The 26,115-nt window shown below is 43.4% G+C and overlaps 1 protein-coding gene across 3 annotated transcripts; it reads right to left on the bottom strand.

Annotated features, from left to right (window-relative positions):
• Positions 1 to 1,858: 1,858 nt before the first annotated feature.
• On the bottom strand, positions 1,859 to 22,031 carry bod1l1 (biorientation of chromosomes in cell division 1-like 1). 3 transcript variants are annotated; one of them, XM_038993617.1, is made up of 30 exons: positions 21,811 to 22,031; positions 21,389 to 21,513; positions 20,325 to 20,515; positions 19,605 to 20,108; positions 19,306 to 19,455; positions 18,980 to 19,140; positions 18,745 to 18,841; positions 18,463 to 18,589; positions 18,309 to 18,372; positions 16,327 to 18,142; positions 16,137 to 16,222; positions 15,931 to 16,030; positions 15,654 to 15,731; positions 14,035 to 14,081; positions 13,830 to 13,902; positions 13,633 to 13,691; positions 13,443 to 13,518; positions 13,222 to 13,286; positions 9,488 to 9,577; positions 9,306 to 9,378; positions 9,005 to 9,072; positions 8,495 to 8,636; positions 8,233 to 8,276; positions 7,470 to 7,926; positions 7,290 to 7,354; positions 7,060 to 7,147; positions 6,673 to 6,805; positions 3,164 to 3,226; positions 2,757 to 2,913; positions 1,859 to 2,652 (listed from the first exon to the last, which is right to left on the bottom strand). In XM_038993617.1, the coding sequence occupies exons 1-29, from the start codon at positions 21,925 to 21,927 to the stop codon at positions 2,784 to 2,786; spliced, it is 5,289 nt and encodes a 1,762-aa protein (XP_038849545.1). In that variant the 5' UTR covers positions 21,928 to 22,031; the 3' UTR covers positions 1,859 to 2,652; positions 2,757 to 2,783. The 3 variants fall into 3 exon arrangements, with proteins under 3 accessions (XP_038849545.1, XP_038849544.1, XP_038849546.1); XM_038993616.1 differs by having other exon boundaries at positions 13,797 to 13,902; positions 16,137 to 16,204; XM_038993618.1 differs by lacking the exons at positions 15,654 to 15,731; positions 15,931 to 16,030; positions 16,137 to 16,222 and having other exon boundaries at positions 13,797 to 13,902.
• Between the last annotated feature and the right edge of the window lie 4,084 nt (positions 22,032 to 26,115).

Here is a 26,115-nt window from a genome sequence, read left to right as displayed (position 1 = left end):
GTCAGTAGTGACCAGCAGCATATTATTATGGTTACCACAAACCTAATCTTTGATCTGTTTCTTCTGTGTTGTGTTTCCTATGACATTTTATTTTGCCATTGTCTCTCTAAAAAGCTGCCAGCGATGGAGTGCTGTGTTGACATGGCTCAAAAACCCAGTCAAGTTAGTCAGGGGCTTAACCTCCATCTCTGCCTTAACCATGGCATTTTTTAAATAATGCGTATAGAGATTTTTTTTTTAAGCCTCTACCCTTCTTGGCTGCCTGTCTCTATTTCTGTGACTCTCATATGAAACACTTCTGACATTAAACACCTGTTAACTTTTATGTCTTGTGAGCGGAGAGGCTGAATGGGAGGCCATTATATTCAGTGCCAGTCGCCTTGGCAAAATCCCAGTAGAGGAAAGACCACTCCCAATATTGAGGGGCTATGAGAGTGAGCCCCCTTATCCCAAATAGCCGAGCTAGGCAGTCTGGGAGGATCTCTCCTCTGTTCAAATCTAATATGCCTTCTATTTCACTTGACAGCTAAGATGAAACCACATGCTTTCCATAGTGCTCTCCAGGATAAACCACATGGCTAACGAAGAGACTAGCCTAACCTTGATGACACTCATATCAAGTCACAACAGGAGAAGCAAAGCTCTCCCATCTGGAGGATGCGATAAGGATAAGTGATATGGAGTGCGTGGACACATCCCTTAGTCGTGGTATATTGACCATATACCACAAACCAACAAAGTGCCTTACTGCTATTATAAACGGGTTACCAACGTAATTAGAACAGTAAAAAAGTCATTTTTGGTCATTTCCGCTGTATACGGTCTGATATACCAGAGCTTTCAACCAATCAGCATTCAGGGCTCAAACCACCCGGTTTATAATGTCTGTTAGATCATGACTGTACTGTACCAACCTAGCTGTCTCTCCACAATTAGGTACAATAGTACCTAACACATAGAATTACATATAGAACATAAGTTAATATGATCTATAACCTTACATTATAGTCCCCATTGTCAGTCCTTTCAGACAGCCAGTCATTAGAAAACAAAAAAGGTACCTGGTTACTCCAATGGTATCAATCATTGCCAGGACCAGTGACTAAATGAAAATAGAATCAAACCGTTAAAAAGAGGTGTTAAGATAATATTTAGGGACTGGATTCCGGTACCAGGAAATACCTGAGCAGAACTCCTTAAAGAATCGGATGAAGCATTCCGCAGAAACGGTAGGAAAACTCCATCCAGCGTCTTTAAAAACCTCCAGCATTTCACGGCCCTTTTCGATGCCTTTGGATTTCATGGACTCAGGTGTAGTCATTATTTAAATCCTTGTAATGTGTTAACGATTGTGGCATATTTCATTCTTAGTGTGTTAGTTTATTCCCCATTTGTAACCAGGAATGTCCTCTCCCCTCAGCTGATTGGTTGACTTCAGATATGTACACGTTACAGATAGCACATCCATTCACACAACACCTCCACTGAAAAATAACAGTTGAGACTTAACTGCACAGCAGTGAAAACATCGGTGATACACAGTAGCACTACCTCGCCTTAAAGTGGCAATCCGCAGTTGAAACAATAACAAAGCTTAACTTAGTTGTTCAACATGCAAAATGGATTAGACGGCACTTCATGAGTGTTACCAGATGTGGAAGATTTTACAATGGAGTTTAAATGTGTGAAACTATGATGAGTACTATAATTATGCATACGCAGAGTGTGAAGTGTAACACGCGTCATGTGTTTTGAATTAATTTCACATGTAATAATGTCCTGAAACATACCTTCCAGTATAATCAAAAACAAAATGTTCAGTCAATAAGTGAGGAAAGAGTCCCACACACACCAATTGTTCACCATTTGAAAGGAATTTAATCTCTTCCAATACTGACAACAGGGCATAAGCTCTGTGAGCACACGTTACAAAAATAACCAAAAATAGAAATCACTTAATGGGGAAAGTAGTTAGGAGCACAGACAAATCTGTGTAGTAAAAAACAAAATAACATAGAAGAAAATAAAACACAGGGAGAAGACAAACACCTCCTTTACATTCATAGAATGGATACTTCCATGTTCAAGTCCAGTAACAGGAAGAGGCTTCTGGGTACGGAAACAATGAGAAAAAACATAACACAAATTGTAAAAGTACTTGTGAGACTATACCCAGGTTAATAGCTTCTATACAACTCTATATGAATGATATCTAAATGGATCTATAGGTCGACAAAATATAAAACCCTTGCACGTGATGCAGGAACCAAAGGACATATGCCTGCACGACGGCAAATCCTTGGAGTGACCAACACAGACAGAAGTCGATTTGTCAGTGACAAAGAATTTCCAGTCTTTTGTCCTAGGATTAAAGTCAATGAGGCTCTCCACATAAGACCTTTGATTGGTCTCTCATGCTCCGTTTCATGAGATATTTTTAGCTAACATCTTTAAATGACCAGTGCAATCTAAAACATATGGGCCTATGGTGAAGGGTCTATAATACTGTATAGAAATGGAAAGCACCATGAGCTAAATCCAGGTCAGGTGACTGTTTGGAGAACCACCACTGCTAGACCATACTGTCATGCCATCCCCAAATGTTCCTTTCCAACATATCCACAGGCTTGAATAGAGGGGAGGGGTTCAGATCTGTTAAAATTAATACCGGTATGTATTATGTGAAGTGTTGCTAAAAATAAAGAAGCATTTAAAACTCAAATAATATGTCAACAGCGCCGTGAATATTCTAATACCTGGGCTTGGGGAAAGCAGGTATTTGTTCATCGCTTGGTCCTTTTGGAAGGGGGCTCCTCAGATTTTTGTCCACCTCTAGTGCGCACTGCTGGGGGGCTGGCTTCACGTTTACGCCCCCCTGCCTTAGCTGACGCCGAGGCCTGTCCTCTCGTCCCACTGAAGTGTAATAACAGGTAAGCAAGAGTATGCAGTAACACATATATAACGCCATATTGACAGTATATTAGAGGGTCATGTCAAGACAATTGTAAAGAGGTCCCTTATAAAACGAGTTTGCTAGATACTATATAGCATTTCAGCAAATAATCATAATGTTTATACAAATTAACAAGGATACACACAGCACCATGAGATGAGCACATCCTGTCACACACACGGTCGCAAGCATACACACACATAAACCTACCGTGTGTTTGTTGTGTTCTCCTCTTCACCTCGAGCTCGGGTGGAAGGTTTCCTTGGTTTGTTCCTAGAGAAAATACAAATGGAAAGCAACTTGAGAGAACTGCCTTCTTGCAACCTCAGTGCCAGAAACCCCAACAAGATATTGTTGGACAGACTTTGATCCCTTCTCCCTTATATTTAATTATGAATGTTTCAGAATTATCTGAAGATGGTTAAGGGCAATGTTACACTAGGTGCTTTTTTCTGTGTGGTGGTTAGATGAAAATGATACACTCCCACTGTTGTCAATACTGCAACATATCATGTATGAAAGGCATTATGTATAGTTGAAGTCGGAAGTTTACATACACTTAGGTTGGAGTCATTAAAACTCGTTTTTCAACCACTCCACAAATTTCTTGTTAACAAACTATAGTTTAGGCAAGTCGGATAGGACATCTACATTGTTCATGACACAAGGAACTTTTCCAACAATTGTTTACAGACAGATTATTTCACTTATAATTCACTATCACAATTCCAGTGGGTCAGAAGTTTACATACACTAAATTGACTGTGCCTTTAAACAGCTTGTAAAAATCCAGAAAATGTCATGGCTTTAGAAGCTTCTAATAGGCTAGTTGACATAATTTGAGTCAATTGGAGGTGTACCTGTGGATGTATTTCAAGGCCTACCTTCAAACTCAGTGCCTCTTTGCTTGACATCATGGGAAAAATCAAAAGAAATCAGCCAAGAAATCAGCCAGCAATTTTTTTTAGACTGCCACAAGTCTGGTTCATCCTTGGGAGCAATTTCCAAATGCCTGAAGGTACCACGTTCATCTATACAAACAATAGTACACAAGTATAAACACCATGGGACCATGCAGCCGGCATACCGCTCAGGAAGGAGACGCGTTCTGTGCTAATCAATCCCAGAACAACAGCAAAGGACCTTGTGAAGATGCTGGAGGAAACAGGTACAAAACTATCAATATCCACAGTAAAACGAGTCCTATATCGACATAATCTGAAAGGTCGCTCAGCAAGGAAAAAGCCACTGCTCCAAAATCACCATAAAAAAAGACAGACTACAGTTTACAACTGCACATGGGGACAAAGATCATACTTTTTGGAGAAATGTCCTCTGGTCTGATGAAACAAAAATAGAACTGTTTGGCCATAATGACCCTCGTTATGTTTGGAGGAAAAAGGGGGATGCTTGCAAGCCGAAGAACACCATCCCAACTGTGAAGCACGGGGGTGGCAGCATCATGTTGTGGGGGTTCTTTGCTGCAGGAGAAACTGGTGCACTTCACAAAATAGATGGCATCATTCGGAAAGAAAATTATGTGGATATATTGAAGCAACATCTCAAGACATCAGTCAGGAAGTTAAAGCTTGGTCGCAAATGGGTCTTCCAAATGGACAATGACCCCAAGCATACTTCCAAAGTTGTGGCAAAATGGCTTAAGGACAACAAAGTCAAGGTATTGGAGTGGCCATCACAAAGCCCTGATCTCAATCCTATAGAAAATTTGAAGAACTGAAAAAACGTGTGCGAGCAAGGAGGCCTACAAACCTGACTCAGTTACACCAGCTCTGTCAGGAGGAATGGGCCAAAATTCACCCAACTTATTATGGGAAGCTTGCGGAAGGCTACCCGAAACGTTTGACCCAAGTTAAACCATTTAAAGGCAACGCTACCAAATACTAATTGAGTGTATGTAAACTTCTGACCCACTGGGAATGTAATGAAAGAAATAAAAGCTGAAATAAATCACTCTCTCTACTATTATTCTGACATATCACATTCTTGAAATAAAAGTGGTGATCCTAACTGACCTAAGACAGGGAATTTTTACTAGGATTAAACGTCAGGAATTGTGAAAAACTGAGTTTAAATGTATTTGGCTAAGGTGTATGCAAACTTCCGACTTCAACTGTAGCTCAATGACTATTTACTTTGAGATTTTTTTTTTTTTTAATCAGAAAAAAATCAGTGCTTCTACACCTGCATTGCTTGTGTAGAAACCCTGTTTGGGGTTTTAGGCTGGGTTTCTGTACAGCACTTTGTGACATCGGCTGATGTAAAAAGGGCTTTATAAATAAATGTAATTGAAATTTGATTGATTTAGACATGACATTTAAAACATGCTAACTGGGGGACGTTGACTTCCTTGTTGTGGAAAAATACTAAAAGACGCTAATATGAGTGGTTGGTGGCAGTATTTAGTTTAACAAAACCCAAGTGTGGATTGCAGTCTCTCCTTGTCCATAGACCGCTTTCAAGGTAAGGAAACGGATATATACATTTGTAATTTTTCTGAACTATCCCTTTAAGCACTAAGTCAGCCATGTTCTAGAATCTACACAACATGGACAAAACTGCTCGTAGATCATCTAATTCTAAAATCATGGGCTTTAATATGGAATTGCCCCCCCCCCCCGTTAGCTGTTATGCTATAACAGCCTCCCTACTAGATGTTGGAATATTGCTGCAGGGACTTGCTTCCATTCAGCCACAAGAGCATTAATGAGGTCGGGCACAGATGTTGGGCGATTAGGTCTGGCTCCCAGTCAACATTCCAATTCATCCCAAAGGTGTTCGATGGGGTTGAGGTCAGGGCTCTGTGTAGGCCAGTCAAGTTCTTCTACACTGATCGACAAACAATTTCTGTATGGACCTCACTTTGTGCACAGGGGCATTGTCATACTGAAACAGGAAAGGGCCTTACCCAAACTGTTGCCACAAAGTTGGAAGCACAGAATCATCTAGAATGTCATTGTATGCTGTAGCGTTTAGATATCCCTTCACTGGAATTAAGTGGCCTAGCCCAAACCATGAAAAACAACCCCAGACCATTATTCCTCCTCCTCTGCCAAACCCAGATTTGTCCGTAGGACTGCCAGATGGTGAAGTGTAGTTCATCACTCCAGAGAACGTGTTTCCACTGCTCCAGAATCCAATGGCGGCGAGCTTTACACCACTCCAGCCAACGCTTGGCATTGCGCATGGTGATCTTAGGCTTGTGTGCAGCTGCTCAGCCATGGAAACCCATTTCATGAATCTCCAGACTAACAATTCTTGTGCTGATGTTGCTTCCAGAGGCAGTTTGGAACTCGGTAGTGAATGTTGCAACCGAGGACAATCTATTTTAACGAGCTTCAGCACTCAGTGGTCCCGTTCTGTGAGCTTGTGTGGCCTACCACTTCGTGGCTGAGCCGTTGTTGCTCCTAGACGTTTCCATTTCACAATAACAGCACTTAAAGTTGACTGGGGCAGCTCTAGCAGGGCAGAAATTTGACGAACTGACTTGTAGGAAAGGTGGCATCCTATGACGATGCCACGCTGAAAGTCACTGAGCTCTTCAGTAAGGCCATTCTACTGCCAATGTTAATCTATGGAGATTGCATGGCTGTGTGTTCGATTTTATGCACCTGTCAGCAATGGGTGTGGCTGAAATATCCGAATCCACAAATTTTGGCCATGTAGTGTATATCACACATGTCATGTGACACATCGTTTACCTCTCAGCTTCAAGGCGAACAGCAGCTCGAGTCGCAGTTCTGGATTTGGGCGTCTCTTCCTCCTCTTCCTCCTCTTTTTGTTCGCTCTCTTTCTTGTCTGGCTTTTTGTCGGTCTTCTCAGATACTGTCTTTTCTGTTTACAATGAAAAAGTGTGCATGGTCACACAGTAGTCAAAAGCATGGTGGTGTTAATAGATGCAACAACGTTTCAACCCCTCTCATTTCTAACCCAGTTTAACCTGCTCCTATGAGAGTAAACTGTAATGAATACATACATGTATGAGATCAGAGTTCTCCAACAGCCATCGATAAATGTTTTGCCAAGTTACAAAATGAATTTCCATGGAAATCATATCCTCCTAACTACCTAGACCCCCTGAGCCATACCCGGTTCCTCTGACGTCAATGTTGCTCCCTTCGAGGGCCTTCCCCTACGAGCAGGTTTCTTCTGAGGCGTGTCTTTGTCCTCCTCACCCTGGTAGAGTCCCATGGGGGAGGGGGGAATCCATTCAAACACCATTTTGGTTGGTTTGAGACTGATCAAAACCATTCAAAGATAATGTATATTATTATTATTCTATCTAAAGTCAGTTTGACTGTGTATGTTCTCTACGTACCTCATCTGTTTTGTTATCACTGGAGCCCTCTTCTGTCCCCTTCTCCGGTTCGTCAGACTGGCTCACTGAAAAAGAAAGGGAGGGACAGAACAAGTTGGGGAAAAAATTACATGGCATGGGTTGATTGAGTGTCATTTGGACCACAGTGTGCGGAAGTAAAAGTATTGCATCTCTTCTCACCACTATCCTCTCCATGTTGTTTCTCCTCTTGTTCCTTCAGGTCACTTTCCTGGGTCTCCTCCACCTCAAGCTGGGTCCCCTCCACCTCAAGCTGGGTCCCCTCCACCTCAAGCTGGGTCCCCTCCACCTCAAGCTGGGTCCCCTCCACCTCAAGCTGGGTCCCCTCCACCTCAAGCTGGGTCCCCTCCTCCTCAGGCTGGGTCCCCTCCTCCTCAGGCTGGGTCCCCTCCTCCTCAGGCTGGGTCCCCTCCTCCTCAGGCTGGGTCCCCTCCTCCTCAGGCTGGGTCCCCTCCTCCTCAGGCTGGGTCCCCTCCTCCTCAGGCTGGGTCCCCTCCTCCTCAGGCTGGGTCCCCTCCTCCTCAGGCTGGGTCCCCTCCTCCTCAGGCTGGGTCCCCTCCTCCTCAGGCTGGGTCCCCTCCTCCTCAGGCTGGGTCCCCTCCTCCTCAGGCTGGGTCCCCTTCAACAGAATCAAAGCTCACTTTAAAACACACACCTCTCTGTCAATGGAAGGACTAATTGCTACGGTTCCGTTTTATCTCAGGGGCCTTCCTCTAACCAGCTCCTCGGGATTCATAGATCTAAAATGGACTGGATAAGTGTAAGCAACAGGTGATGGCTGCACCTAGCCCTACAATTTCCCATATAACTCATGTATCCAGTCCTTTCAGATCTATGAGGTCTGCAGGAGTAGAGACTGGGGGTCAAAGAGGAACCAGGCCATGGCTCAGTAAACCTTGTGGTCAGAGAAGTGAAAAGGACACACCTCCCCAGATTCCTCAGACCTCTTCCTCTTCACTGCAGGTTTGCCTAAGAGAAAGAGACTGTTTCTGTAACAAATGCCAGACCAAGCTTTCCTGAGTTCTGTATTAACTCCCCTCCATGCACTTAGAAAGTGCATTGACAATGATAGTTTTCATAGTTGTTAACAATCAATTTTAACACCCAATCATGCATTATGAAAGTATTTGGATCTTGCAGTAAGATTATATTGTGGATTGAAATAAACTTTTAAAAAATAAACTCACGAGTATCAGTGGTCTCCTTGGAATGAGAGCTTTCTGCATCTTCATTTGTCTTTGGCTTGGAGATTGGAGGTTTAGCTGGTCTTCCCCGTCTACTGCCTCTCTTCTGCTCACTCTTCTCCGCCTCCTCATCTTTTTGAAGAATCTGATACAACAACAAAACAGAGAGCCCTGATCTGAAATACTGAGTCAATCAGCTGTTAACAAGTGATCTGTGTGGCCATATAAATAGTTGATGTTGGCCTGCTCCCCTCATGTTTTATCACCGCCACCCCGCTGAATGGGACCGCCACCCCCGTGCTGAATGGGACCGCCACTCCCGTGCTGAATGGGACCGCCACCCCCGTGCTGAATGGGACCGCCACCCCCGTGCTGAATGGGACCGCCACCCCCGTGCTGAATGGGACCGCCACCCCCCCAGCTGAATGAGACCACCGCCCCCCCAGCTGAATGAGACCCCCCTGCTGAATGAATGAAGGTCTATGCCAAACTGATCATGTCGACTGAACTTACCTCCCGTTTCTCCTTTGGCTTTTCCGATGTCTCTCCTGTTTTCTCTTCCTCCTCTTTCTCCTGGTTTCCTGTGTAGGGAAGTAATACGTTTACTTTGTGTGAAATGTGTTGATAATGACTAAAAATTGAATAGTTGAGGGGCACACAGGAAAAAGACGATGAACTTGGCATGCATCTTAGCTATCACCCATCTCAATATCAGAAACAAGAGATTGAAGGTACTAAATAGGCCTAGCACAGAGTAGAGCTATGGAAGCATATAGCTCTTGAATTTCCAAATGGCTGTGGTGGAACCTCTTACCTGTGGTGGAGTCTTTGGCCTGGGCACCTGACCATCTGCCTCTGCGAGGCAGGGTCTCCTCCACTTTCTCAGGCTGTATAGAGAACATCTAACATGGTTACCTCACAGACTCAACTCACATACCTCATCAACATACAATCCACACAGGCAGAAGGGGAGTGAGCAGTGAAGGATGATATAACCTCTTTAAGTTCCTCCTCATCCGCAAAGGTTTTAGACGAGCGTCCTCTGCGTGGCGTTCTGGATTCTGTGGCCTTTTCACCCGCATTGTCCTACAATAGCAAACCATGTGAGCAAGGGTATAAGGGCAATATAACATTACATAATGCATGTACTTATACAGATAACTGCCAAAATAAAACAATCCCAAATCAAATTGTATTTGTCACATGTGCCAAATACAACCTTACAGTGAAATGCTTACTTATAAGCCCTTAACAAACAATGCAGTTTTAAGAAAAATAAGTGTTAAGTATAAAATAGATCACTAAAAAATATGCAAGGGCACAGGTTAGTCGAGGTAATATGTACATGTAGGTAGAGTTAAAGTGGCTATGCATAGATAATAAACAGTTGCAGCAGCGTAAATGGGGGGGGGGGGGGGGGGGGCAATGCAAATAGTCTGGGTAACCATTTGATTAGCTGTTCAGGAGTCTTATGGCTTGGGAGTATAAGCTGTCAAGAAGGCTTTTGGACCTAGACTTGCCATGCGGTAGCAGAGAGAACAGTCTATGACTAGGGTGGCTGGAGTCTTCGACAATTTTTAGGGCCTTCCTCTGACACAGCCTGGTATAGAGGTCCTGGATGGCAGGAAGCTTGGCCCAAGTGATGTACCCTCTGTAGTGCGGTCGGAGGCCGAGCAGTTGCCATACCAGGCAGTGATGCAACCAGTCAAGATGCTCTCGATGGGGCAGCTGTATACCTTTTTGAGGATCTGAGGACCAAATCATTTCAGTTTCCTGCAGGCGAGTAGGCTTTGTCGTGCCCTCTTCATGACTGTCTTGGTGTGTTTGGACTATGAAAGTTTGTTGTTGGTGATGTGGCTCTCAACCTGCTCCACTGCAGCCCCGTCGATGAGAATGGGGGCGTGCTCGGTCCTCCTTTTCCTGTAGTCCACAATTATCTCCTTTGTCTTGATTACGTTGAGGGAGAGGTTGTTATCCTGGCACCACACGGCCAGGGCTCTGACCTCCTCCCTATAGACTGTCTCGTCATTGTCGGTGATCAGGCCTACCACTGTTGTGTCGTCGGCAAACTTAATGGTGTTGAAGTTGTACCTGGCCATGCAATCATGGGTAATACTGGAGGGGACTGAGCACGCACCCCTGAGGGCCCCTGTGTTTAGGATGAGTGTGGCAGATGTGTTGTTACCTACCCTTACCACCTGGGGGCGGCCCATCAGGAAGTCCAGGATCCAGTTGCAGAGGGAGGTGTTTAGTCCCAGGGTCCTTAGCTTAGTGTTGAACGCTGAGCTGTAGTCAGTGAATAGCATTCTCACGTAGATGTTCCTTCTGTCCAGGTGGGAAAGGGCAGTGTGGAGTGCAATAGAGACTGCATCATCTGTGGATCTGTTGGGGCGGTATGCAAATTGGAGTGGGTCTAGGGTTTCTGGGATGATGGTGTTGATGTGAGCCATGACCAGCCTTTCAAAGAACTTCATGGCCACAGACATGAGTGCTATGGGTCAGTAGTCATTTAGGCAGGTTACCTTAGTGTTCTTGGGCACAGGAACTATGGTGTTCTGCTAAAAACATGTTGGTATTACAGACTCAGTCAGGGACTGGTTGAAAACGTCAGTGAAGACACTTGCCAGTTGGTCAACACATGCCCGGAGTACACGTCCTGGTAATCCGTCTGGCCCTGTGGCCTTGTGAATGTTGACCTGTTTAAAGGTCTTACTCACATCGGCTACGGAGAGCGTGATCACACAGTCTTCCGGAACAGCTGATGCTCTCATGCATGCATCAGTGTTGCTTGCCTCGAAGCAAGTATAGGAGTAATTTGCTTGTCTGGTAGACTTGTAACACTGGGCAGCTCGCGGCTGTTCATCCCTTTGTAGTCTGTAATGGTTTGCAAGCCCTGCCACATCCGACGAGCGTCGGAGCCGGTGTAGTACAATTCAATCTTAGTCCTGTATTGACGCTTTTCCTGTTTGATGGTTTGTCGAAGGGCATAGCTGGATTTTTTATTAGTGTCCGGGTTAGAGTCCCGCCCCTTGAAAGAGGCAGGTCTAGCCTTTAGCTCAGTGCCGATGTTGCCTGTATTCCATGGCTTCTGGTTGGGGTATGTACGTACGGTCACTGTGGGGACGACATCGTCGATGCACTTATTGATGAAGCCAGTGACCGATGTGGTGTACTCTTCAATGCCATCGGAAGAATCCCAGAACATATTCCAGTCTGTGCTAGCAAAACAGTCCTGTAGCTTAGCTTCTGCATCATCTGACCACTTCTTTATTGACTGAGTCACTGGTGCTTCCTGCTTTAGTTTTAACTTGTAAGCAGGAATCAGGAGGATAGAATAATGGTCAGATTTTTTCTCTGTTTGCACATTTAATATGCTGGTAGATATTAGGTAAAATGGATTCAAGTTTCCCTGCATTAAAGTCCCAGGCCACTTGGAGCGCTGCCTCTGGATGAGCATTTTCCTGTTTGCTTATGGCCTTATACAGTTCATTGAGTGCGGTCTTAGTGTCAGCATCGGTTTGCGGTGGTAAATAGACAGCTCCGAAAAATATAGATAAACTCTCTTGGTAGATAGAGTATCTCATGATAAGCTGCAGACCACACTATCTCAGGCGAGCAATACCTTGAGACTTCCTTAATATTAGATTTTGTGCACCAGCTGTTCACAAATATATACAGACCGCCACCCCTTGTCTTGCCGATGCAGCATAATCCCCTCCAGTTGTATGTTATCCATGTCGTCATTCAGCCACGACTTGGTGAAACATAAGATATTACAGATTTTAATGTGATTGAGGCTCGTCTATTTTGTTATCCAATGATTGTACGTTGGCTAATAGGACTGATGGTAGAGGCAGATTACCCACTCGCCGTCGGATCCTTATAAGGCACCCCGACATCTCTTTCTCATGCGAATGATGGGGATTTGGGACTTGTCGGGTGTCTGAAGTAAATCCTTTGCGTCCGACTTGTTAAAGAAAAAAATCTTTGTCCAGTACGAGGCGAGTAATCGTTGTCCTGATATCCAGCAGCTCTTTTCAGTCATAAGAGACGGTGGCAGAAACATTACGTACAAAAAAAGTTACAAATAACACGAAAAAACACAATAGCACAATTGGTTAGGAGCCCATAAAACGGCAGCCATCTTCTACGGCGCCATTCTTCAATAAACACCTACATAAAGGGTCTTAATAGGGCGTTGGGCCACCATGAGCCAGAACAGCTTCAATGCACCATGGCATAGATTCAACAAGTGTCTGGAACTCTATTGGAGGGATGCAACACCATTCTTCCACGATAAATTCCATAATTTGGTGTTTTGTTAATGGCGAGGGAAAACGCTGTCTCAGGCTCCGCTCCAGGATCTCCCATAAGTGTTCAATTGGGTTGAGATCTGGTGACTGAGACAGCCATATGGTTTACATTGTTTTCATGCTCATCAAACCATTTAGTGACCACTAGTGCCCTGTGGATGGGGACATTGTCATCCTATGGTGGCATTGCCATGGTAGTCAAAATAATGGCCTGGCCAGCATTTTTATACATGACCCTAAGCATGATGCAGTGTTAATTGCTTAATTAACTCAGGAACCACACCTGTGGAAGCACCTGCTTCAATACACTTTATATCCCTAATTTACTCAAGTGTTTCCATTGTTTTGGCAGTTACCCATAGGTAGTGACATTTTTACTACCTAATGCCAGTACTGATAGGTAGGGACTATACTTACTTTACTCACTTCCACAGACAGCTTGGACTGCTGCTCTCGACTGTCCTTCTCATTTTTCTCCATACCTGATAAATTGCAGAAAGGGCACAAGATTTACAAACTCAGATGGTCTTCCCAATTTGAGATGTGAAGCTGGCCAAATGTCACGTGAACGAGTAATAAAAGAATACCAAAACATTCAGTTTTTACTCATTAACACCGATTTGTCTAAATTAATGTACCGGAGTCTTTGGCCGTGGTAGCTTTCTGACCGGATAGCCTTCCTTTGCGGGTTACTCTTCCCTCCATTTTGTCCTCCTGAACAAGGAACAAGGTTCCAAACAAATTTAATGCATGTATTTTTCCGAAATAAAGATTACGTGCTTCCATAAGATAAAATGTTAAACTCAGTCATAGAGGGCAGATAACTACCATTTCAGACAGGTCGGATTCTTTCTCGTCCTCTTGTCCGTCTGACTTGGATGCATTGCCTGCAACAAAACAATCAAAATTAAAACCGTTCCTCAGACACATAACAGAAAGAGAGACAACACAACAAGTAAAGATCAAAGAAGAACAGCGTGACACATAAACACCTGTGGATTGCATAAAGCTCATCAGAGACTCACTGGCTTGTTTGACCAGCTTTGATGGCCGACCACGTCGAGTCTCCCTTGGTTTTTCAGGTGTGTCACACTTCCCCTGAAATACACATATAAAGGTTAACAGAGGAAAGCAGTAACAGTCACTTTAGCCTTCACAAAAATGTAACCAGAAAAGACTGTGGTGCTCTTGCAAAACATGAATGCTAAACTGCCAAAAGTGAGTACTTACAGACTCAGGGACTCCATTTTCCTCTTGTGCTTCAGTCTGGTCTTTATCTGAGATGGTGGAAGGAGGAGATCACCTTTTAAAACAGTCTTTTCAGGACTGGAGTTACACAAAGTCAAAACTACATGCAACAGGGTTATGAAAGTGCATTGGCATTCAGGTCTAAAGTCAATACATAAGCTTGGATATTAACAGCATTTCAAAACGCTTTTTTTTTTACGGTTGGTTTGGTTGTGGGGGCTGGAACTTTTCGCAAAATACAGTCAGTCCTCCTTCTATTCTTGGGGTGGCAGGTAGCCTAGTGGTTGGGCCAGTAACCGAAAGGTTGCTAGATCGAATCCCCGAGCTGACATGGTAAAAAAAAATGTAATTCTGCCCCTGAACAAGGCAGTTAACCAACTGTTCCCCGGTAGGCCGTCATTGTAAATAAGCATTTGTTCTTAACTGACTTGCCTGGTTAAATAAAAAGTTTAAAAAATATATATATATATCTTTTTAAAAACTTTTTATGTTTTGCAAATGACGTTAAACCCTGTATCCCACTGCTGGCTTGCTTCTGAAGCTAAGCAGGGTCAGGGTCGTTCCCTGGAAGGGAGACCAGATGCTGCTGGAAGTAGTGTTGTAGGGCCAGTAGGGGGCACTCTTACCTCTAGTCTAAGGATATCCCATAACCCAAAGCCATTGAATGGGACATTGCCCTGCGTAGGGGGATGTTAAACAGCTGTCCTGACTCTCTGTGGTCATTTAAAATCCCATGGCACTTATTGTAAGACCCCGATGTCAAATTCCCAACCTGGTTCCATTCTATCAGCGCCCTCACGGGCATATATCACTCTCCGCCTGATAGCTGATGTATGTTGAGCGTTCTGGCACAAAAACGGTCACTGTGGGTGCTACACATTGGTGGTGGATGAGGCGAGTTTCCCCCTACTATGTAAAGCGCTTTGAGCATCAGTTGGTAGAAAGGTGCCATATAAATCCAATCATTTTTTAATTTTTTTTTATCGTATTTCTATCAGAAGAACACTGAGCATACAAAACATTATGAACACCTTCCTAATATTGAGTTGCACCCCCTTTTGCCCTCAGAACAGCCTCAATTCGTCAGGGCATGGACTCTTCAAGGTGTTACAAGTGCTCCATCCTGGATGCTGGCCCATGTCGACTCCAATGCTTCCCACAGTTGTGTCAAGTTGACTGGATGTCCTTTGGGTGGTAGACCATTCTTGATATACACAGGAAACTGTTGAGCATGAAAAACCCAGCAGCGTTGCAGTTATTGACGCACTCAAACCGGTGCACCTGGCACCTACTACCATACCCTGTTCAAAGCCACTTCAATATTTTATCTTGCCCATTCACCCTCTGAATGGCACACAATCCATGCCTCAATTGTCTCAAGGCTTAAAAATCATCCTGTAACCGGTCTCCTCCGCTTCATCTACACTGATTAAAGTGGATTTAACAAGTGACATCAATAAGGGATCATAGCTTTCACCCCGATTCACCGAGTCACTCTGTCATGGAAAGCGCAGGTGTTCCTAATGTTTTATACACTCAGTGTATGTCAAAGAATATTAAGGATTGGTATTTAAATATTATTGCAGTTGTGTATGACTTACTAATGTTATCAATGTCCATCTTAACCTGACACTCATGTTCCATGGCCAGCAGTTTTGTCTTCTCAGTCTGAGTCTCATCTAAGCAAAAACAAAGATGAGCAAATTTACCCTCAAAAAAACCTAACAGAGCACACAAACTTTATTTGGGGGAGAACTGAAAAAAAAACACAAAAGAAAGGAGGAATGCAGGAAAATCTGGAAACTTGGGAGTTTGTTTAAAACCCATTGGTGAGGAGTGTGAATGTACAAGGTTAAGATAAAGGTATGAATCTTATACATTGTTTGTCGACTGATGGTCCCAATACGGGCTCTTGCTCAGGAACAACATCAGCATGGCCTGGTTTTTCCTCATCTCTGTCAACAGTAGCTTTATTTTCCTTTGAAAGAGTTGGAACAAAGATGCTCTCAAAGTCTGAGTAACATTTAACTGATATTTATATTATAGAACTAGAATGAAATAGAAACACCATAAGCCATTCTCACCTGTGACATCCCTTCAACTAATGTCCATGTTGACACCACCGTATCTTTCACCCCTGTGGCGAGAATATCTGTGGCCAGAACATCGACTGTAATGTAACTAACAATAAGTCATCCAAATACTCTCCATTGCCTTGTGATACTTTAAGAAAAGAAGAACTGACCATATAGCTGTTGTCACAAGACACATTACCTTGGCTCCTTGACTGTTCATCCATTTTCTCTGATGAGGCAGTAGCTGTTAGATCACTTTCGTCCATTTCCAGAACATGCTCAGAATCTTCCTGATCTTTTGCAACAGGTTTAGTAGTTTCCTTCCGCTGCAGAGCAGGTATGGTTGCCTCTGTGACTTCCTGTGTAGCTGGAGTGACTAAGGTAGGAGATAGTATACTCTCAGGGTCCATGGAGAGCAGGGTCAGAGCTGCCTCTTTCATCTTTATGTCTGCTTCTTGGAAGGAGAGCTCTGGGCAGGCCTCTCGCTGCATGGCCCCGGTGATGTCACTTCCTTGGCCTAGTCTTGCATCTGCTGAGGTACAGATGTCCATCAAAGTCAGAAGAGCATCTGCCCCAGTTGTCAAAGGACGTGGTTCCACCTCACCGAGTGGCATTTCACCGTCATCATCCTCCAGTTCAGGGGTGACGTCACTCAAAGCATCATAGGTAACAGAGGCAGAGGTGGTAATGGTGGAATCGGTGGGATCCCAGTCTGTGCTTGCGTCTTTGGATTGAGGGCCTTTCTTCAGAGGAGGTTCCGTAATATCTGGAGCAGGTGAGGAGATTGAAGACTTATCCGACTTTTCATCTGCTTTACATCCTTTTCTCTCATCCTGGGACTCTTTCTTCTCTGGGTTTTGGGCCTTTTTATCAACCATTTTCTTCCCACTCCTGCCTTCCATTTTCTCTGGTGGGTTTTCCTGAGTGTCCTTCCTTTGCTCCTTCATGCTTCCCTCTCTTTTTCTTTCCTTTGATGCATCAGGTCTACTGCCTGATGTGCTACCTTTGTTTTTGACCTCCAAACCTTGAGCTTTCTTATCCTCCCTTGACTTGGATCTGGACTTTTCCATGACCTTTACCTTCATTCCAGGCTCTGTCTCCCTGGACTTTCTGGAGTCTTTGTCAGTTTCAGAGCTGGACTTACTTGGTTTCTGGTTTTCCTGAGTAACATGTTCTGTTCTGGGTTTCTCCTTCTCAATGTCTGGCTTAGACTTGGGTTTTTCTACATGTTTGTCCTCTGTGTGGCTCTTTGACCTCTTGAGGACTTCCTTGGGGTGTTTATCCTTTTTCTTGATGCTTTCTGATCCAGGCTCCATATCAGACCTTTCCTCAGAAGAGCCGGTGGAATCCGGACGGAGTAACTGCCTAGGGTCAGTTTTTAATGGAATCTTCTCTGCTTTGGTTTTCTCCCTTTCCTTCTCATTTTCCCTGTTCTTTTCCTTCTCTCTGTCCTTCTCAACTTTGGCAGCTTCAACTGATGGAGCCTTCCCCTTCTTGGTTGTGGCTTCCTTGCTAGCCCCCTCGTCAGAGACACCTCCTTCTGACACAGATGCCCTACCTTCCCTGGCATTCACTGACACTTTCCTGTCACCTTTCACCTTGGACTTTCTCTCCCCTTTGTCATCAGAGGATACTTCAATGTGGGCCCCTTCATTCTGCTCAGGTTCATCTGTGTGGGATTCACCTACTACTCTCTTCTCCAACTTTTGCTTAAGCTTGGTGCGCTCGTCCGACAGGCTACACTCTTTCTCTTTGCGCTCTTTAGGGTTTAACTCTTTGCGGGAAAGCCGGTCAAACTTTCCAGCAGGTCGCTGTTTGAGTGGTGACTCAGATCCCTGCTCCAAGTCCAGGATAAAGGAATGTGTCCGGCTTTTGTCTGCCAGCTTTCTAGGTTCTCCAGATTCCTCAGAAGTGCTGACACTCTTCCTCCTGTGCCTCTCTTCTGATGCTGCAGACTCAGAGACTTTTCTGATTGACTTGTGCTGCAAGCTCTTTGAGGAAATACCCTTTGCTTCCTGTTTGTGAGGTAGCAGAGAAATACATCAGCACACAATTCTAAAACAAGTTATCTTTCACCATAATTAAAATATTTATTTAACTCAATAAACAACATTTATTTCATTAAACCAATGGCCAAGGTGAGCATACAGTCACAAGTTAGGATATTCATTCAACACTTACTTCCTTTTTGTTGAACTCTCCTGCTGCATCTCCCTTTCTCTTGCCTATAACATCTCCCTCTTTCCTGAAAAATGTAAAATGACTTTAGTGACATGGCTATGTATCCAGTAACTCAAACATCCATAGGTCCACACAATTACAAACACACACACACCGTGAGTCCCATTTCCTCTTCCTACTGAGGGCCATCTTCTTCTCAAGAACCTTCTTTTCCTTGAGAGCCTCTTTGGCCCTGGGATCCTGAGCTTCCAGGCTGGGGGAAAAGGTCTGCTGCCTGCTCTCTGTACAGGGAGTTAACATCACAGTGAATGGACAATTTACCACACCCTCAGCTTTTACAAGAACAAAAGTCAAATGACTCAGGTATAAAAGGTTGACACACTAATTAGTCTGCCAGGGAAAAGCACATTGTGGAATATATTGATGTTACAAGTACCCTGGTCTTCTAGTTGAGCTGACTTCTGTCGACGCTTCTCCTCCATGCGTTCCCTGTTCTGCTGTCTCTTGAAAAGCCTCTCTTCCTTGTCCTTGGCCTGAGAGAATAGAGGTAAGGAGATAGATAGAACAAGTTTGATTAAACCCAGCCACAAAAACACTTTGCCCACAACTTTTGTATTTTCAGTTTGCAGGCATGTCTTTACCATAAATATCAGCCTGAGCCCGTCACTTACCGCTGACCGGCGACGCTGCTCCACAGTGACCTCATCGTCAGAGTCGCTATAGTAACGGGAGTAGAGGAATGGCTTGTGGACGTAGGCCTGTCGACGAGGCTTGCGCTCTGGGCTCTCATCGTCTTCCTCTCTATTGGTCTTCTTTTTCTCAGACTTTTCATCTTGAGATCACACAGAATAAAAACCAATTACTTACAAGGAAATATTAGCTTCAATATTGCCCTCTAATAGCTTCTGTTTTCACTTGATATCTGAAACTGTTTCAGTTATTCGTATCTCTAAATAAATGCTTCTTACTGAGAAATAATACATGGACAAAAACAAACCTTCAGATGAGACCTCGCCGTCCTCTGTAGAATCTGACGGTGGCTGCTCATCATCGCTGTCCGCCTCAAAGGACGACAGGTCGCTGGTGTGGACAGAGCTCACAGTGATGTCACTGAGGCCATCAAGGTCAGAGTCTTCCAGAGAATATTCTGATGAAGAATTACACACGAAACAAATGGTTAATGGTACCTGAAACCCTGAGGCTTTCAATTCCTACTTAATGATTCGACGATGTCATAGTGTAGTGATAATCTTAATCAAATTCATAAACCTAAACATTCAAGACAAGCCTTCTCACCTTCTTTTAACCTCTCTCTGGCCTTCTGATTGATATGGTGTTTCTCATTGGGGGACTGAAGTGGATCAACATCCTTGTTCAGTACCTCATCTTTGAGCTTTCCTATGGTCTTCCCCTCCTTTCTCTCTTCTGCCTCCTCTTGAGTCCCAACCTCTTCCCCCTCACCCTTCATCCCCTCTCTCTCAGAGTCCATCTGCTCCTGTACGTCCTCTGTTTTGACCTCCATAGCCTGGGCCTCTGACACAAGCTTCGCTTCCTCTTCTTTCTCTGGCGTCTTCCTGTCCTGGTCCTCTTCTCCCTCCTCCACCAGACTCATGTCCTGCTCTCCTCCTTCAGACTCCTGCATCAACTCCTCTGGGTCTTGGTCCCTCTCAGAGCCCCCCTTTAGGCCCTTCTCTCCACTGGAGCTGGCCCGGGAGCTGGCCTCCTGGTTCAGGGTGGTGATGGTATCCAGGATGGACATGGCATCTCTGGCCATTGAAGTAGCAGGGGCAGATGAAGGAGCTGGGAATCCAACATTATCATTGAGTCATACAGACGAATGTTAAGTCAGACAATAATCCAAAAGCACACCATTTTCAGTCACAATCCCATTTACATTTACGAACAAAACAGATAAATTGTTGTGCTCTGCAAATATGAAAGATATTCTTCCTGGAATTGGACCAGACAATAATAGACAGATTAAAGACCTGCTAGAAGCATTCAACTGTATTTCACCTTGCACTGGCAGGTCAAAGTCTTGTTTCTCCTCTACAGGAGCAGGCGGGACTGGGGGTTCATCCACATAGCTGCCAGGGGACATGAATTCACGGACCACCCTCTCCACCTGGGGCCTGAAGGTGTGATGGATTTTGGGATCCACCACCTGAGCAACTATCCTGTCAACTCCCTGCTCCAGCATCCCAGACCTGCCATGAGATCAGAAGAGAATTCAGTTCATATACACAAACGTGGATGCACTGTCTCTTGATGTTCTACCATGACATATGATTTAAAAAGTTATAGTAAGTGACTGAATAGAGAGAGATACAGGGTTGCACATTCACAGCCCCTGTGGAAATAAGCAACCTGGTCTCAGACCGTTTCGTACTATTCTGTATGTAAATCTGAGACACTACATTTAGTATGGTATGTATTAATTTGTGGATGTCCATCGCCCATTTCGTATGAAATGTTACGAAATGTTACGTAACGTACACTGTTACGTATTTGCAAAACATACAATATGTTACAAATTTGCTAAATGTATGATATGTTACAAATTCTAACTAGGTGCCTAACGTTAACTAGGTGCCTAACGTTAGCTAGCTCGCTAACGTTAGTTGGGTTAAGGTTAGAGTTAAGTTTAGGAGTTAGCTAAAAGGGTTATTCTGGTAAGGGTTAGGGGAAGGGTTCAGGTTAGGGGAAGTGTTAGCTAACATGCTAAGTAGTTAAAAAAGTAGTTTTAAAGTTTCTAATTAGCTAAAATTCTAAAGTTTGAACTTGCAATGAGATTCGAACTTGCAATCTTTGGGTCGCTAGATGTTTGCTAGATGTTATAAGCTCACCAATCCACCCTACTTTCGATTTTGCCTTACGTAACCATATGCCTTATGTAACCATACCAAAAGTAACATATCATACTAAATTGGATTTCGTGGATTTCGTTCAGAATAATACGAAATGCTCTGAGACCAGATTGAAATATGATGAAAATGTACATTTTTGCTAAGATCCACATGCATTACCAAAACTTGTGCTTTCTGAATAGGGCCATATGTGAACTCTCACGAATTACTTACTGAAGCACCAACTGTCGGATGTTGTTTCTCAACTGATTCTTGTTCAAGTGAGGACTCCATGTGTGGTTAGAGAGATGATTGGACACAAAGTTGTCCACTCGTTGTCTTAAATTCAGGTATGCAGGCTAAAAATAGTGAATAACGTTAGCTAGTTAACAACATTTTTATCACAGCCATGTTTGCAATTTATTGGTTATGCGTGCACTAAATCCTGTCTGAAAAAACAAATTGTGGTAGGTCTGATCCAGGGCAGCGTCTCGCGACCTGAAACATGGGTACTATTGTAGCAACTCGCGAAGGCAACAGCTTTTGGACAAGATTATTAATGCTTAGACTAATGCTTAGCTACTGTATAATGGCAAATTGTAGATTACTTGCTGGCTAGCTACTTGTTACTATTCACCATTCATAACGGTCGTTACCTTTGTATCCACGTCTGCCAAGCAGTCCCTTCTAAACTGATCGAAAAGACCTTGCGTTTTCAAATGATTGACGATCATAGAGACCAACTGCGGGTCTCCGGGGGGTAAACCTGCCATCTGTTACTATACGCTTCTGGTTTTAAAATCCAAAATAATAAATTTCATTAAAACACCACACAGTCGCTTGCTAACTCCTTAGATTCTCCGTATTTTGATTTAGAACTAACGCATTTGACTCGGAAGTTGAATGATATGCAACCGGAAGAAAAACAACTAAATTACTGTTGCCACTTATGATTGGCGCTCCCTGTCGGTTGCGGCTAGATATTGGATGTCATCCACCCTCATCGAAGAAGGTGGTTGCGGCTAGATGTAATACCAGAGGGAGAGGCGAAGCGAGATTTAACTCCGCCCAAAATCTGTTCACGAAAATAAAGCACAAAGTGAGGAATTTTTGTATGGAAGTCAACAAAAATGTAATTGCTAATTTGCAACGTGATTCTTATTTGATCAACTGGTTAGGTTTTTGAATGCACTGATGTAAGTGGACGCACGTGGCATTTAGGCAACTTTGGAAAAAAACGACTTTATATCGGAGTTGTGCTTGTTGTTCACCTTATCTGCCCTCTCATTGTCTAGAATAAAATATATTTTTTATAACTAACCCAAGATAGACCACAACCTGTCGTTTCCAATGGGAGCAAATTAATCATAGTGGGCAGAACAAGCAAGGAGGTGGGCAGAGCCAAGCACGAGCTAGTGGGATCCTATTGGCCCGTTCTAGCATGTATTTGCATATTTGGGTTAGGTGAAGCAGACACTGTGAAGTGCACCTGTGTAATAACTAAATTCACCCTTGCACTCATAAACAATGTAATTTTTTAAAACTTTGGCAAAGGGTAAAGTCTACAAAACTTAGTCCACTCTGTTCGTAACGTGTTCTAGTTTAGGGAACAGAAAACTATTGAGATCAAATGTTTTTAATCTATGAGAAAATGAGCAGAATGTTCATTATTCACTGTGCTAGAATGGTCCCATCTCACCTGATCTCGTCTGCTCCCGCCTGCCTTGCATCTTTGAGGACATGTATTTCCATCATTAGAATGATCACTCGACTGTCTTGGCAATATAATTAAAAAATATTTGGTTAAACAGCAAATGGTTTAAAAAAAGCTGTATGTTCAAGTCTAGTCGGGGAGAATTTTAGCGAAACGTTTTCCTAACTTTAACTGAATTCTCCTAACCTGCTATGTTAATTATTCTCACCTGCTGCGTAAATTCTCTAAACCTGCCACGAAAAGTTAGTTACGTCTGTAGCTGTGAACCATAGATCTAGTCAAAACCTAGCTCTCAAACTCTAGACGGCATTCTGCCTTCTTTCTACAGTTCAGTTTCACCCAAAGCTGCCTTATGTGAACTACAATCCCAATGCTATGTTTTAATGTATTTTTTTTCATTTAATCTTTATTTAACTAGGCAAGTCAGTTAAGAACAAATTATTATTTACAATGACGCGGCCTACACCGGCCAAACCAGGACGACGCTGGGCCAATTGTGTGCCGCCCTATGCGACTCCCAATCACGGCCGGTTGTGATACAGCCTAGAGTCAAACCAGGGTGTCTGTAGTGATGCCTCAACCACTAAGATGCAGTGCCTTAGACCGCTGCACCACTCAGGAGCCCTTAGAAACACCAATAGTCATTGCTTGTAATATGGCTTTCGAAACATATGGCCCTTATCTTTCACCAGTGAGAAAGAATCCTTCAAATAAAAAATATACATTTACTGTAGCAGTTTTGTGCAGATCCACAAGATATGTGTTCCTCCATCAGACTACACTTCTTCCCCAGTTATGCTTATACACAGGTGTTCAGGGCATGCTAGATAGCTAATTAGCACAGGTCTTAGCACAGGCCTATGTCTTCCATAAACAAGCGATGTAACATGGAGATATGGCCGTGTGGGAACACTAACCCTAGCCCTATAAAGGTGTGTTGTCATTTATTTTTTCCCGCTGATATGAAAGATGTCTTCCTTATGTTTCCTAAACCGTACCGCAAAGGGTTGCGTTTTAACAAAACTCCCCCGACCAGAAGATACTATCGTCAATAGGCGCTAAAGGTAGTTAGCATCTATGAATGGGTTAGTCCACACCCCCACTGTGGCCAGAAACTCATTACAGCTGTCTGGAATTTAATCTGTATTGATGACAGTGGTGTGTATTCATGGATGCCAATAGAAGCCAGGCTTCCCAAAATATTTGACCAATAAATAAAATACAAATTCTTAAATAATTCCTCTTTAGTCTCTCTGGGTTTTCATAATTTTCCGTGAATTCACAAGTGGCTGAATTTCATCAGAGAAATCATCAGAGCGAGGGAAACAGCGCCCCTCTGTCTCAGTATGTGTAGCCCATGTATCCGATGCTGTCTGGACAAAAATAGTGTGTTATGTTGCGGCCGTAGCATTTGATTGAGTGATGCCAGCAAGCATTTGTTGATACAACAAGTATAAAATAATTAGCCAATCAGAGTTGAGCTGACCTCCACTGTGGGTTATCCAGGTGCAGAAAAACGCCCTCCTAGGGAGGCCAGTTTGGATTTGGCTTCTGTCACGTTCTGACCATAGTTCTTTTGTGTTTTCTTTGTTTTAGTTTGGTCAGGACGTGAGCTGAGTGGGCATTCTATGTTGTGTGTCTAGTTTTCCCAGTTCTGTGTTTGGCCTGATATGGTTCTCAATCAGAGGCAGGTGTTAGTCATTGTCTCTGATTGGGAACCATATTTAGGTAGCCTGTTTTGTGTTGGGTTTTGTGGGTGGTTGTCTTCTGTCTTCGTGTGTCTGCACCAGACAGAACTGTTTCGGTTTTTCACATTTGTTGTTTTGTATTTTGTAGTGTTCACGTTTTTTTGTCTTTATTAAACATGATGAACACTAACCACGCTGCGCTTTGGTCCTCTCCTTCGTCCACAGAAGAAAGCCGTTACAGCTTCACACCAATCAAATCACATCCTAAGCAAAATGTAATTTTAGTTTCTGGTCTGCTTGTGTCCTGCAGTAGCTAGCTTGCTAAAGCTTGCCTTTTCCTAAGCCATGGATGGAGATGGGGATTTGGTATTGTGGTTTTGACTTAATTCTCTGTACAGGCCAATGATTATGACAGCGATTCTGATCTAACCATAAATTAATATGTTGTGCCACTGGCCTGAGACGATTGAAGTTCAATATGTTGCCTAGATGTAGCCTATTCCTTTTAGGCTCACATTAACTAGCTAGCTAACTTAGCTGGTTCATTGTTGCCCATGCAAGGAAGTTAGGCTACCTAGCTAAAATGCTTACTAGCCTATGACAACAAAAACTACAAGTGTACTGTATGACAGAAATATAGAGCGTTTTGCCAACATGAAAGAGAGGAGGATGGCATTGGTGTTCAACTAGTCTACATCCAGTGTGAATCCAATTTGGTTTTTTTTACTTGCAGGCACACGCACCCACACACAGACAGACAGAAATCAGTACCATGGACAGCCACATAATATTTAGCAACATTGATTGGACAATTGTTTTTGTTATCTTTAAGTTTGTTTTCAGTGTAATACACTAAGGATATATAGCCTTGTTGGTTTGATGTTGAAATGTTTATGTTGAAATGGTGCTGAAATAGGGGAGGCAGTGCTCCTGTTGTCTTTGTGCTGACTTGCGGTAACTCTGTAGTTGTAAATCAGTAGTTGTTTAGTAAACTGTCAAAAACATGAACTTGCTTGACCATGCTGCATGTCATATAACTGTTTGTTGCATGCAATATTTGCTTTGTGGACTTCACCAGACAGATGTTGCTCTCCGGTTTTGTGACATATGTGCAGTTGAATTTATTCCGCCACTGTGTGACTTGTCTTTTTGTTGTCACTGCCTTATTGTATATCCCGCTGGCATATGAACAAATGGGTAATAGAGCAAACAATGCAATTATTACAACATAGGTTGTAATATTGATTTTCTACTGGCTTGACTTGGCTTCCTCAGTGATTTTACCCTCTCACCGCTACTGCTTGATGATAATGATGCTGAAATCGAAAATAATGTAGGAGTTCCTATACCATGAATAAGTATGATAATTGTTTATTTGACGAGTTGTCTATGGCTAAGTCTTTCCATTCCATCTCATATGAATATAAGTTTATGAAACAGTGATAAAGACTGTCATTTAATCCTTTGAGACATGACTGACTCACGGTATTGAAGTGTTGTTACATCATACTGACAAATGTCAGTGTAGTAATACATAGTAATGTTGTTACCTAAATACA

Source organism: Salvelinus namaycush, chromosome 5, assembly GCF_016432855.1.
Source record: "Salvelinus namaycush isolate Seneca chromosome 5, SaNama_1.0, whole genome shotgun sequence".
Lineage (NCBI taxonomy): Eukaryota > Metazoa > Chordata > Actinopteri > Salmoniformes > Salmonidae > Salvelinus > Salvelinus namaycush.
This window is presented reverse-complemented; position numbering and strand designations above follow the sequence as displayed.